The 14,742-nt window shown below is 40.6% G+C and overlaps 2 protein-coding genes across 4 annotated transcripts in view; one reads left to right on the top strand and one right to left on the bottom strand.

Annotated features, from left to right (window-relative positions):
- The window catches only part of KCND2 (potassium voltage-gated channel subfamily D member 2), a 432,819-nt gene extending 428,231 nt beyond the window's left edge, over positions 1-4,588 (top strand). For both annotated transcript variants that reach the window (XM_034768638.1, XM_034768645.1), the window contains one exon: positions 1,371-4,588. In XM_034768638.1, coding sequence (XP_034624529.1) covers positions 1,371-1,548 — 178 coding nt within the window. In that variant the 3' untranslated portion in view covers positions 1,549-4,588. The remainder of the gene's footprint in view (positions 1-1,370) is intronic.
- Positions 4,589-9,913: 5,325 nt separating this feature from the next.
- Positions 9,914-14,742, bottom strand: part of TSPAN12 (tetraspanin 12) — a 64,419-nt gene continuing 59,590 nt past the window's right edge. For both annotated transcript variants that reach the window (XM_034768626.1, XM_034768617.1), the window contains one exon: positions 9,914-11,500. In XM_034768626.1, the coding sequence (XP_034624517.1) occupies positions 11,195-11,500 (306 nt within the window). In that variant the 3' untranslated portion in view covers positions 9,914-11,194. The remainder of the gene's footprint in view (positions 11,501-14,742) is intronic.

Genomic DNA, 14,742 nt, shown 5'->3' with positions numbered 1-14,742 from the left:
GACCTAACTGGCTCCTACTACTTCAGTTGACTGCCTGTTCTCCTCAAGTGGATTCAGGGAAGCAGCAGGAAACAGGAAGCTCCCTGAGAAGCTGGTGTTAATCGGTCCAGGCTCCTGGGGGTATTAGAAAGGGACATAAGAGGCTCCTCCTCCTCTTTCTCTCTCTGCAGCTCCTGCTGCTTTCTGTTATTCCCTCTCACCTTTTCTCCTGCCTGCCTATTATGTCTCTTGTGCCCTCCTTCCTCCAGCACAGCACTCCACCATCTCTGTGCATCTAGAGCAGAGAGAATACATATTCACCAGTAGCAGACACAATTTTCTACACTCTGGGTCCTAGTGGCGTTCCCCCCACACACACAAACAGTCTGGCACCTGAGGTGGCTGCCTCAGTTTGCCTCAAGGTAAGGCCAGCCCTGCTCCCTCCCTTGTTTAAAGGGGTAGAATTTGTGTAAGGAAAGAATGACTGCCTTGTAACTAGAATTCAGGTCAGCTTCATTTTGCTTCTTTGGGCGCTGGCCCTCTTAATGCCCTGTCCAAAGTGTCCTGCCTCCCTAAAACTAGGGTGCAGGTCTTCCTCTCACTTTCCTACACTTACATTCCATTTAAACACTGCTCCACAAAACCACCATCCTTCACACTGATCTATGATCATGTCCTACTGCCACTTTCAGCCCTGGATTCTCTGCAGCCAGGTCTCCTGCTCTCTGTCACAGACTGTTGTGGAAGACTAGGAGTTTGGGTAAATTATAGAAGACAAGAGTTCCTCAGCAGTTGAATCTTTATTCATCCTGTAATTTACTCAGCCCATCTCTCGCCTCCTTGTGTACATTTCAAGATTTTCCTGAAATGCACCCACAAAAAGGGGGCCTTTGCTACAGAGAGCTAAAACTCAGAATAAAACCTCATGATTGTTAAGATCAATTCCTGGTTTGTTGTGTCTGACTGAACCACCTAATGTTGGCAAAACTGCAAATAAGAAAATAATACAATGGACCTACAATAACCAAAAAGAAAGTGTCTGGATAATTGTACATGTGGAGATAAATTTATGAACAGGTTTATATGATGGGGTTGTCTGTGATAGCCAGGGACTGAACTCAATAACCCAGGAAGTCCCTTTCCGTCCTGTATTTCTGTGAAAAACATCAAGAGAGCTAAGTATTAATAGGAGTCACATATCTTTCTTCCTCGGCTACATGCTGCACCTCCAATGACCAAAGGAGCAGAGGCCATGTTTGCAGTGTATCTGTGTTTCTCCTACCTGATAACAAAACAGACTTTAAGCTAGTTGGCTGGGATAATGGTATTGAATAAGCAGAGAAGTTTATAACAATGTAAACATTTACATCATTGATTTTTTCCCCCTTTAGCCGATCCAGTTTAAATGCCAAAATGGAAGAGTGTGTTAAACTAAACTGTGAGCAGCCTTACGTCACAACAGCAATAATCAGCATCCCAACACCCCCAGTGACCACACCTGAAGGGGATAATAGGCCAGAATCTCCCCCATATACAGGTGCAAATATTGTCAGAGTATCTGCTTTATAAAACAATTAGAATAAAGACCACTTGCCAGCTGAGCTCTAGCAATGAGAAGAGTTCTGGAGAAGGAGAGAGCTGGAAAAGACAATACCCCCTTGGTCAGTGTTACCTCAGCCACAGATTGAGGGGGTCAGAAGAATTAAAACATTTTGGGTTTCAGTGTTGTACTGCGTGAAGCAGGCAACCAAACAGAGTTTCTACACAGCGTCTGAACGGTTATACAGCGCAATCTTCTGTGACCATTTTGACTTACTATATGAGCACAATGAAATGTCCCCCATTGATGCTTCTTATTACCATGGGAACTTTTTAAAAAAAATAAATAAACAAAACAAACAAAAAATACTCCACGTTTGGACATTATGTTCCGGCTGAATGCAAAACAACAATGAAAAACATTTTGATAACGTCATTTTTTCCTGTTGATAAACCATGAACTTGTTGACAAACTCCCTATTGTTAAAAAAAGAAGAAGAAAAAGGGGGGAAAACAAAATGCTCATAGGAAATATGTTTGTACTGACTGGCAGAAATACAACCATAGTGCATGCTGAAATTCTTTGGAGCTGTGATCTCAGTTTACTTATGTTGTTTTTCAGATTAGGCATGATAAAATATTACTGTAGAAAGGGGCATTTCTGTGCACTTACTGCTGATTGTCAGTGTTCCATGGTAGTTGTACAAATAACTTACCTTTGGAAAATGCAGTATTTCTTACTCAAATACTCATTAGCGAACTCAAGGTGTTCAGTTAGTTCAATATTTATTATTGTTTTATCTTGCTTCCTTGGTACTGCTACAACTGCAATAATTCATTGTATATCTGTTGTATCAGGAATCAGGATTAATTTGTTTAAATATTTTGCACAACTTCATCTACACCATGAACCCCGTGGATAGAAAATATTTTCTCTAATGTGGAGAAGTTTTAAATAACCATATAATCAAAACTTTGTCTCACAAATGTACTTTTCAGTCATACTTCTTTTTGTCCACTGTAATCTCTATTTTCATGATGCAGCACATTTATCTGATCTAATGTTGCTTTCTTCTTTGGGATTCCAAGACTCTTCATGAAGTGGCTTAATCTTTTGTTCTGCAAACATTTGCCTACCTTTGTATTTCCTGAACCAGTCTTCTAGTGTAGTGTTACAGTGTCAATCCCATTTGAAATGAAATTAAGGGGTTTTGTGACAAACTAACACTGAGCCCTAAACCTCTTTGTTTTTCTGCAGTATCCAGAATATTGTCTATGTTGAGCATTGGAAGACATTTAGTGAAAACAGTTTGCTAAAACTCTCCTTGTAGTTATCTGTAAACCAGCATCCAAAAATTTATTTGGGGCTTCATATCTTGTAAGACTGTACCCAAGAAACACTGATAAACTAGAGATTTGAGATTTTCTGCAAAATTATGATTGACTCCAATGGGAATTTAGCTGTAGGATCACGGCCATAAATGGACATTAAGACTTTACTATTTAAAAATGCCTTTTTGCTTCATTGTCTTATGGAAATCTACATTTTCTTACCAAAAGATTTCTGCTAACTGCAGTTTTATTTACTAGAAGACAAGAACGTTAAGAGGTTTGTCATCTTGAAAATGCTGTGCACATGAAAAAGTAGGTGTTTATAGCAAAAATACTGTATCAGCAGAAATTACCGCATGGCTCCATATAAATATATATATATGCCAATCAAAAAGCTCTATGCATTAGAAGACATTACCACAAGTGAAAAACATAGTTATTTAAATAGTTTGAATGTTGTATGTTTCATACTTTATGGTACCAATTACTAACTACTCCCTTGACTGAACTTAACATTTATATTAAGAGGAAATACACTATGAAAGTAGAACTTTGCTAATTTACACCCTTTTTACTCCACGCAACTAGTTGGTGGTCTCGCCTTATCTATAAGCAAAGATTTAAAAACAGATGCTGTAATGAAGGCTGAGATTTTATTTTTACAAAGTATGCTACAGAATATTCACTACTATGATATTGTCATAAATTAAAACTAAATTACACCTGACAAAAGAAGAGAGTATATTTTGCAATGGGTGATCCTTGTTTTCTTAATGTTTGTTCACTTATTCACAAACTTGGTTAATTTGCTATGCAGTTCCCATTCATTTCTGTAAATTAGCAAGTTTCTACTGTTTATATAAATGGAATCAAAACTTGAATTTCTTTTAAGGAACCAACAAACTGATTTTTCACTGACTAACAGTGAACATATCAAGTAATTCCATTGAAATCAATTATTTTGATCTCCTTTCTCTTACAGTGTTGTAAAGCTGGGTTCACTACATTAGTTTTTACTTGCTTCCTACGTCTACTCATAATTTCTCGTGGAAAAAAGACTGGCTTTGTTCCTAGCATTTGCTGAAACAGTTACTGATATGAAAACTGCTGATATTAACAATCTATTACAGCTTCTTCTTTCTCACATGGTGCTTCTTAATTAATTACAATATAAGATGGCAGTTGCTGAAAACCATTTGGGACAAGCCCTGAACTGAGTTATGCCTTGTGCAATCCCATTGACTCCACTGAGATCACACAGGGTTTAAGAATTTGGCCTCTTAATTTTATTTTTCATATGGACTAAAGAAACTGCAATACAGCAATATTTGCATAGCGGTTACTCCCCGATTACAAGTTTTATCTTCTTTTTTAAAGTACAGGTTAAGAAATAATTTGGCAAGATTTTTCAGAATGCCATTCTTGTCTATTTCCATATATCACATATGCAAAATGATTAATTTATTTTGAATTTGGAAAATAAACATTCTTTTGGTGTTCTAGGTGATTTAAATGCTGTTTTGGTAGTGAATGACTGTTGATGACTGTGTAAAATGCATCTGTGCTGTAATTGAAATGTAATTATTTCTGTGTATCATACAAAGAATCCAAGGTTGTTGTTTTTGACAATTTTGTTTGAAATTCATTTAACGTATTTCAGAAGACAGCATAATACATGTGTTATGCTGAATGAATAGACAGCAGAGGAATATTTAAATAAAAGATCTGCATGCTTGAACGGGACAACCTGGTTTTTCAGTGACTTATTATTCATGGAGCACATTTTCCTGTCCAGATTCAAGGAACAGCCAACATGTGTGCAACAAACCTATATGCAAGGTGTACACAAATTTACACCACTATAGAGACAATGGGCCCACTGATTCTTCGGTACAAAGAGCTACACAGAGGGACTCCCTTGCCACCCCTTTGCCAGCAAACAGCACAGAGGAGTGGCCAGGTGGAAAGAGGTATGTGGGCAATGTATTCCTTGGCTGCTGACACGGCCATGTGGAATGTCAGATAGTCAGGTGGGCCATAGAATTGGGACCATTAAATTACTGCCAACAAGGTGAGCTCTCTCTTACCTATTTTTAAAACGACAATTTTTTAAAACATCTCGGCAAGAACAATTCTGCTGAACCTGCCCGGATACCACATTATTTCAGTGCTGGCATCAAGTTCTATTCTTACAATCTCCTTGCTAAGATGGTCAAATTCTTTTTTTAATGTAATAGCAGATGGCAGATTGTACAGTTCTCTTCTAAAAGAAAATAACCAAATGTAAATAATTCCCTCTTATTAACCATTTATATGGTAGTATTGATGTGCATGCCATTTTACTGGTTCCAAGGATTTAACAGTCTCTTCTAGACTGCTCCCCTAAAGAAAAGCCCTTAGAATTTAACCATCCCATAGAATTGAATAGACCGATTGTCCTGCTATTTAAAAAACCCCTATTGAAAGCATAGTACTCTCTTAGATTCTATGCATTTGTAGAGTCATTTCCACAGAAACATTAAATTCCTGATGACTTTCCCACATATAACACAATGAAAAGGACATATGTATGGGAGGGGAAGAATCTTGTAGGTTGGTGAGTTGGGGGGGAGATGAGTAAATAGCAAAAATATGGATCTTGGGGTCAGTATTTATTTGTTTTTCCATGGCATGTAGACTATTTTTCAGAACACATACACCTATTTCCCTCGAATAATACACATTTTGTATACAGCAACCATAGTTACTGAAGCAAACCTCTACTCATACAACTTATCAGATTGCCAATAGCAGTATATTTTGAATAATTTCTCCTGAAGCAGCAACCAAATGCAACTACTGAAGGGAACTGACACTAGATCTTTAAATGTAGTCATTGAACATGAGTAGACCAGAGAGGGGAGTGGGTGATACAAGTGCCTACGTATCTAGAATTGATATAGATTAAAAGATATACTTGGTTACCTATCTAGCTTACTTAGTTACCATCTGTCTGTCTATCTTGGTTATTTATCTGTCTATTTCTAAAGCACCCGTCTTTGTCAAATCTATTGTGTCCAAAGTGAATAGATGGGTGTGAAATGTCTGAAGTATTTAAGACATTCCAAATCCTCTAAAGAAACTCACTCAATCAGAAGCAAGATTTGTAGTGCTATATTAAATATCTCATTTCATCAACAGCACTTCACATACATTTTAATATTCCAATGGTCAAAACATCAAAAGTGATACCAGGATTCTGGTCTATATAAGACATTTAATTGTCTAAAGCAACAGAACTTCTTCAGGTGAGGTTCTTACCCACGAAAGCTTATGCTCCCAATATTTCTGTTAGTCTTAAAGGTGCCACAGGACCTGTTGCTTTTTACAGATTCAGACTAAGACGGCTACCCCTCTGATATTTAATTGTATAGTGACCTATGACCAAGGGCCTCTGTTGTTGTTACTGCTTATTACCTAAAATGTATGTGGCACTTTACAAAATTAGTTAGCTATGTTTACTGTAGGCAGAGTTTATAATTATCCTCCCTCCAGCAAAAAGACTAAAATACATAAACCTTGACCAATACATATGGCCAAAGACTAAGGCTTTGGCAGAGCCCTGGGGAAAGTAAATTCCGGAGTCAAGGGCTGCCTCATGAAAATACCCTGCCTTTATCACTATTTATATTCCAGTAGAACCCAGATATTACAATTGCGATAAAGGTTCCCATTATGCTACCTGCTGTACAAATACAGGGCCTGCTCCTGTGTAAATTTACCCATGTGAGTGGTTTCTTCAGTGTCCCACTTGAAGCATCTCTACAATTTAAGGTCATCACTGCATCTTTCAGACATTTATGCACTACTTACTGTCACATGTGAACATGTCACATGTTCACTGACTTCCCATGGAGGTATTTGTGTGTGTTGCTTGCATACATAGGGACTGTGGAACTTTGGGGAGTAGTGCGGCACTGGGGAGATGTAGACAACAGAATGCAGGAAAGACAAGAGGTTGGCACGCAGAAGAAGGAAGGGTTGGCTGAGTGTGGGAGGAAGAATATTACCAGTCAGTATTTGCCAAGAGTCCAAAAACTGAAGGTATAAAGGTCAAAATGCTGGCTCTGACTTCAGGAGTCACTTAAAGTGTGTGCACCTCCTTCCCCCCCATCCTTGCCGCTGTTCGGCTTCCAGGAGGGCTGGGATGTTAAAGCTTCATTCTTGGGAGCCTGATGCTGGGGCCAGTAGTGGCTGCATGGCTGTGCAATGCCATGGGAAGGGCCCGGTGTCTCTGAGTGGGTTCCCTGATGCTCTGATAAGTGAGCAGGCCAGGGAGGGCATAGATGGCCAGATGCCCCTCCCCACTTCCCTCTATCACTGCTACTCCCACCACTGGGTAGCGTCCATCACAGCCACTTTCAAATATAGCAAATATCAGCAAATCCCAATATGGGGACTGACAGCTCATCTCCATTGGCAATGGTGTACAGGGAGAGAGGTGGTCCCTCCATTAGCATGGATTTAATTGATGGAGGGTTTTGATATAGATCAACACCCTCCCCCTGTAATTAGGATAAGGAATCAGTGAAGTCTATAAAGCACAGGTGTAATGTCCTACACATGGAAAGATCCTGGAGCAGATGACCATTATATGCACTAATTGATGCTTCTGAGGAGCTGCTGAGGGTAGCCCACCTGCCACTGCACAATTTGGAGACTATGCACATGGATAATTATAGAAAAGTACACACCTGAGAAGAAAGATATTGCATGCCTAATCCCCCCGGCTACTGTTGCTGCTTTGGGATGGAGAAGCTGGTGGTCCAAAAGGACTCCCAAGACTGTGACCCTCACTGAAAAAAGAGGAGAGAGCAGCTGTCACCCCAGTAAACTCCTCTGAACCCTTCCCCTGAAAACAGGTCTCTCCTCCAGCATATGTATTTATTACACACAAAACACTGTGTTAAAAGAACATTAAGGCTGCAAAGTCAGAAGTTAGGCATTGCCCAGAATTAAGGTTGCCTGATCAACCTTACTCTGATCCATGTGTGTGTTTGCATTATGATACAGACTTCACATACTACTTTTTCCACAGATACCAAAGCCGACTGAAACAGAACAACAGACAAACTGACACAGCCAACTGACAAACAGAATCCTTACTGATCAGGGCCAAATCTGGTTATGGCACAGAGACCTCTCTTGTTCTATTGGCAATGATCTACCCACAATGAATTAAGATGAGGTGTGCATGCCAATATTAGCTCTACCAGCTGCCTTAGGGTACATGCACACTACAATAAAAACCCCACAGCACCAAGCCTCAGAGCTTTGGTCAATTGACTTGGGCTCACAGGGCTCAGGCTGCAGGGTTAAAAAAAAAAGCAGTATAGATGTTTGGGCTTGAGCTGGAGCCCAGACTCTCAGACCCAACCCCATCATGGTATTTCAGACCCCAGGCTCCAGCCTGAGCCCAAAATGTCTACACTGCAATTTTTAGCACCACAGCCCGAGCCCTGGGAACCCAAATCAGCTGGCCTGGGCCAGCTGCAGCAATGTAGTGGTACTCTTAGGCCTGGTCCCCACTAACCCCCCTCTTCGGACTAGGGTACGCAAATTCGAATTCGAAGTACCTTAGTCCGAACTTACCGCAGGTCCAGACGCAGCAGGGAGGCTCCCCCGTCGATGCCGCGTACTCCTCGGGCCGAGCTGGAGTTTCGGTGTCGACGGCGAGCACTTCCGGGATCGATATGGGATACTGGTTTAGACGCGATAAATCGATCCCAGAACATCGATTGCCTGCTGCCGGACCCTCCGGTAAGTGTAGACGTATCCTTAGATACAATCACAATCACCCAAGAGCCATAGCAAGAATATAAGGCACCACCCTTTGATGGCTTCATTCTTTTCTGTCAGAAACAACCCAGAGGGCATTTTCTGGCAGTAGTTCTTCAGCCCTGCAGATCTACTTGTGTGGGGTGCCACTGGGTGCTTTTCTTACACCAGCCCCTGTTCAATGTGTATATGAGATCATTAGGAAAGTTAGACAGACACTCTGAACTAAAGGGTGTTCTTTATGTGGATTTCTCACCTATTCAAAAGCATGTATTTATTCTACTTACAGACTTCCCTAAGGTGTCCATCTGAGTGTCTCAAACATTAATAAATAAATCCTCATAACATACCTGGGAAGGAGAAGCATTAACTTCAGCGGGACTAAGCCTAATAGAAAGTGTTTGCAGGATCAGGTTCTAAACTGGTGGGGGGAGGGGGAGAAACGTAACAGGAAATGACAGAGGGAATGGGGCAAGGGAAATAGAGAATACAAAACTGAGGAAAAGGGAAAACTGCTCTTAAGAAAGCATCATTTCTTGCACAACTTTGATCTCAGTCATCCCCTTGCCAGGAGCTGCAGAGCAGTCTTCCATGGCCCTTAGTAATGGTGGGCTGCTGCAGAAGAAACCTTGACTGATGTGGTGGGACTGGGGGGAGTGGACTCAATAACTTCCTTGCATCACAGTGGCATTCCAAAACCCACTTATTTCCCCCCAGCATTATCTCCTGATATAAACATGATCACTCTGAAGGTAGAGTCCAAAAGCTACACTGTAATTTGGCTTGGGACAGCCCATAGCAGGAGCTTCACCTCAGAGAGGGATGCCTGCAGAGGATTTAAGCACACACACAGATCATTGAAGAAAGGTTAAACTTTGAACTGGCTCCCTAGCTTCCCATTCACTTGAAACTTTTATGAAAAGGTCAAAAAACAATGAAATTCACAGCTAATGTCTACATTTAACATTTGTGTGTTTAACATTAAATACACAATAGTGACAAACTGACAGGAGTAAGGACATTTAACATGGAGCTTTTTAAAGTTAAATTACTAGGATAAAAGCACCCACTCTCTTTAACTTTAAAAACAAAGGTTTCAGAGTAGCAGCCGTGTTAGTCTGTATCCGCAAAAAGAACAGGAGTACTTGTGGCACCTTAGAGACTAATAAATTTATTAGAGCATAAGCTTTCGTGGACTACAGCCCACTTCTTCGGATACATAAACAAAGAAGCCATCACAACATTCTGGACAGTAGTGATTTTATTAGCTGCCATAGGGCACCTTATTGTTTTTCTACACAGTTCAAAACAAGTGGAAAAAAACTTTAAAATTTCAATACTGTGTAAAAACCCCACCTGTCACAAAGCACTGGTATTGGAATAAACACAATTTTCAAGAGCTTGACTGTAAAAAATAATCCTATGAAATAAACATTTACATAAAAATACAGTAAAATGCACTTTTCCCACCTCAATAAATAGATTGTAACTCTGTTGCCATTTGGCAATTTGAGTCAACAGAGAACTTTCAATGAAGAAAAGGCTGGAGTGAAATTTCTCCTTTACTCTTACATTACATTTATTGCAATTGCATCCAAAACCATAAACCAGTAGATCATTGTTTTCCTTATAGTCTTTCATTTTTATCTGGAGGGGAGAAAGGAGGAGTAGGAGAAAGAAGAGTCTATCTGTAAAGATTTGCTAATCTTATACTGATCCCTAGTTTGGAAAGAAAATATATTTTATTTATACTAAATAAATCCAGTCCAAAGAACATACTGTTTTGAAAAACAAACACTTTCTAAAATTAGGTCACATTTAGAATAATAAAGTATACTGATCATATTCATGGTTTTTAAAACCTCTGTTTAATGTGTTTTAATTTAAAAATTAAACAATCATCTTAGGATAAAAATAGAGGTTTTTAGATTATCTTTAAATGAAACAGCTAAAATAAAGGTGCTGTTAAAAAAAAAGAAAAAGAAAAAAATTTACTCTTTTTACAGATGTTGCAATTTTTAAACCCAAGCATTTACTTGAATTGTAGCTCTACTATATATACACACACAAAAAAAAACCATTTATATCCACATGTATCCCTGAACATTTTCCCAATGATTTAGTAGAAATGTGTTCAAAAGTCCATTTTGTTTGCCTCTCAAATAAAGGCATTTCTATGGAAGACAGTTATCTTTCTACTTTATATGATGCTTTCTTTTTTTAAAGTGTCATTAGTAGTGTCTATCTACTTGTGTAGATATCAGTGTCTTATATGCTGTACATCTGATGGATAAATATTACTGCATCCAGTAAATGGTGCTTTCTATGCAAAACAATTGTTTCATAGCTCTAAGAAGCTGAGAGACAGATCTTTGATCAACTGTCCTTCCATGGAGGTATCTCCATTTCTGTTCATTAGCCATTTTCTGAAACAGAATGGTATACTTAAAAATGCAGAAGACAGAACAGGGGAAAAACAAAACAAAAGCCCCATAACTCTGTGACTTCACACATTCATTTGTATCACCTACAATTCCTCCATTTCAAAGTGTGTGTTAAAGCTGTTTGCCATGGAGGTATGTTCCAAGATCCTTGTCAGGCTGGGTTTCAGCAGCTCTACTGAATGACATGACAGGTGTTGTGAGGTGTCATTCTTCAAGGACATCATTTGATCTGTCCCAGGATCCCTTCTGTCATAATATAGAGCCCACAGCAAAGTAATAGTGAGGATCATAGCCAGAATCTGTGTAACTCCAATAGAGATTCCTAGAAATCGCAGCACTTGCAATTGTTTCGTTCCTCTCAAGAAAGTGTACATTTTTTTACCACAACCCTATAGAATAAAACAGATAACAAAAAAGTCAGTCAACATTATTTGGATCTACCTCAGAGTTCCCAATGCTTATTTTTAAACAGATATAGTATCTACTATTGGCCTTTTGACCCATCAAGGGTCACATTTCCATTCTTAAAACCATGCTTTGTAAAACTGCTTTGCTTGCTTCTTTTCCCTTTCCACAATATTGTCTCAAAATCCTTTCAAGGATCTAATTCAAACCTCCCAGAGATCTGTTTGTTCCATATTTCTCTCCACTCATGACCTCTGCTCATCTAATCTGTGATCCTATCAACCTTGTTTACTTTGAAAAAAACTCAAGTAATTATTTTTTCCAATATTTAAGACAGTTCCATCAAATCTTTTCTTACTCATCTTTTTTCTAAACTGCAGACTTTTTAAGCCTGTTGCTATAAAGCTTTTTTTAAGCTGTTGCTATTAAGCTTTTTAATCATGAGATCAACTTTTTTAACTCCTTTTTGATTTTTCCAAACAGAACATATTTTTATAACACCATCAATAGAAATTAAACCAATATCCTAAGCAAAGATTTTTCAAACTGTATAACCTCATCATGGCTTTTCCCAGACTCAAGGGTTTTAGCTACATACACTATGTATCATCTTCTAATTCTGAGCTCTTGACTTCTGTAGAAAAAGCCTAGACAGTGGATAAAATTAGTTACAGTAATGCTTTCCAGTGACAGTACAAAGCCAAATGGTCTTTCTGACTGTGGAAACAACTGAAGGAAGGCAACCTTTACAGAAGGATTCTTGATCAGTTTCTCCAAAGTATTAGATACAAGTAGTTTTCCTTACTCACAAAGTACATTTTTACTATTCCAGCTCCTCGTTCTTCAACTAACAGCCTCTATTCATTGCAAAAACCCCACCCATGTATGTTTTATACTTAGGGCAACTCACCAGGGCTATACTCTAAAACTAACCAGACTTTGGGCTCATTTGTACATACAGCTTCTTTGTGATTTTTAAATTGTGAAACCTTTAGGTCATGGACTGTTTTTATTCCTGTATCTTATATTGGGCTGAGCATCTTATTGCTACATACAGTATAGTAACATATTCAACCTATTTGAAAACATTTTGTTCTTGGGTAATAGAACGTTTAACACAAACTATCAGTACTGTAACTAAAAAACAGCAACGAGAACAATATTGTGAAAAATTGCACTGATGAAGTTTACCAGTCCATAACAATGTAGCTTCCCTACACACAGACAGTATTGTCATTCATCCTCCCCAAAAATCACTCTTCTTCCTCAGCAAACTGGTCTGAATGCCTCAGTGCTGTTCTGCCAATCAGAATTATTTTAACATTTTATACTGAAGGCCACATCACCTTCTTATTTATTATATCTATTACCATAACACCCAATAGCCCCAGTCATGACCAGGAGCCCATTGTGGAAGGTACTGTTCAAACATAGAACAAAAGATGGCCCCTGTCAAAAAGAACTGCAATCTAAGGCCTTGTCTGCACTAACAAAGTAAATCTATCTAAGTTACGCTAGTTAAGTTACGCAAGTTGCGTAAAAGAAGTCGACATAGCTTAAATCAACTTACAGCGGTGTCTACGCTGGGCTATATCGATGGGCAAGCGCTCTTCCATCGAGTTATTGCATCTTCACCAGACCTGCTAAATCGAGGCTGCAGTGTCGATTGCAGCAGCGTCAATTTAGCTATACTGAAGACAAGCCCTTAGCATCCTATTAAGGTGATCACTCCACGCAGCTCCTCTCCTCCCATTCATGATCACATAATATCCCAGCATGCAGCTACAGCCATTCCTGACATGGAAAAGTACTATTAAGAAAGTACTGCATTTCAGCTCTTTTTAAAATGTAAAATCAAGGCAGAGTGAGGACCACGTGACCACCCAGCTCTCTGCACACCATCACCAAGTGCTCCTTGGACCACAGTTTGATAACTTCTGATGCAGACAATAATTTTACAGGAAAACACCCAAACCAAAATATCCAAGGCTGACTGTCTTCTCCCTGCAGGAAAAAAACATCTAAGGAGCCTTGCACAGTCTTCCTTGAACCAGTCTCTCTTGAGAAAGAGAAGTTTTGGGGAGGCGGGGTGTAGAGGAGTGGACTCACCCCTGCGGTGCCTCCTGCTGGTGACTTCTGGGAATTAGCTCGTTCCAGCTGTCGGAGCACCCTCTGCAGGCCAGTGATCTGCCTGTCCTCTGGCCCCTGTGTCCCTCCCTGGATCCCGGTGCCCTTTTACCTGGGGTGCTGCCCCCTGGCAGTAACCCCTCAGTTTTAGGGTCTCCCCTACCCGGGGAACCCCCACCCACTGTTCCCACCTCACCTCAGTATAAGGCTACTGCCCGTCATTGTCTAGCCCCACACCCTGGGGCAGACTGCAGTATCCGCCTACTCATCACTGGTAAGGTTGGGTTTGGACCTGTTGCCTTGGCCTACCCCTGGGCTGCCCTCTGCAGCCACCAGTACCTTTTAGCCCAATGCTAGGCCACAGCCTGGGGCTTTCCAGGCTGGAGCTCCCCAGCTCCTCTGCCTTTCCCCGGCCCTGCTCCACTCAGGTACCCTGTCTCTAGCTTCCTGCAGCCAGGCCCTTCTCCCTCTACAGGCAGAGGGAGACTTCTTTTGGGCCTCTGGCTCACAGCCTTTTATAGGGACCAGCCAGGCCTGATTGGGGCATAGCCCAGCTGTGGATAGCTACTTCCCCAATCAGCCTAGCTTTTCCCTGCCACAGCCCTCTCCCTGGCTGTTTTAAGCCCTTCGGGGCAGGAGCGGGGTAACCACCCCGCTACAGGGGGACACAGATTTTTATGCCCAGGCGTCCAGTCCCCTGTCCTGGCCATGCATCTCATGGATTTGTGGGAAAGGGAGGCCCTTTCACCCTAGCAGGATGTGTCCAGGAAGAGCCACAGCCAGGGCCCCTCTGCAGCCGCTCAGTAATAACTGTACATGGGGAACCAGTAGGAGGTAATACAACTGCAAATTATATTTCATCCCCGCCCAGATTTCCACATTAAAATCAACCCCAGGGGAAAATGCTGTGGAGAGTGGCACTTCAGCTCCTTCCGCCCAACCCAGCTCTATCCCACCCCTGAACTCTACAGAGATTTAAAGGTGGGTCTTCTACACAGGGCAAGCGAGGGGAAATTCACAGAGACACAGGTCTGCACAGGATAGTGTGACATAAGCACACAGTCACTAGTACCAATAGGACACTTCAATAAGCCATCGG

The sequence above is a fragment of the Trachemys scripta genome, chromosome 1, assembly GCF_013100865.1.
Source record: "Trachemys scripta elegans isolate TJP31775 chromosome 1, CAS_Tse_1.0, whole genome shotgun sequence".
Classification (NCBI taxonomy): Eukaryota; Metazoa; Chordata; order Testudines; family Emydidae; genus Trachemys; species Trachemys scripta.
The sequence above is the reverse complement of the archived record's forward strand: the minus strand, read 5'-3'. Positions and strand labels throughout refer to the sequence as shown.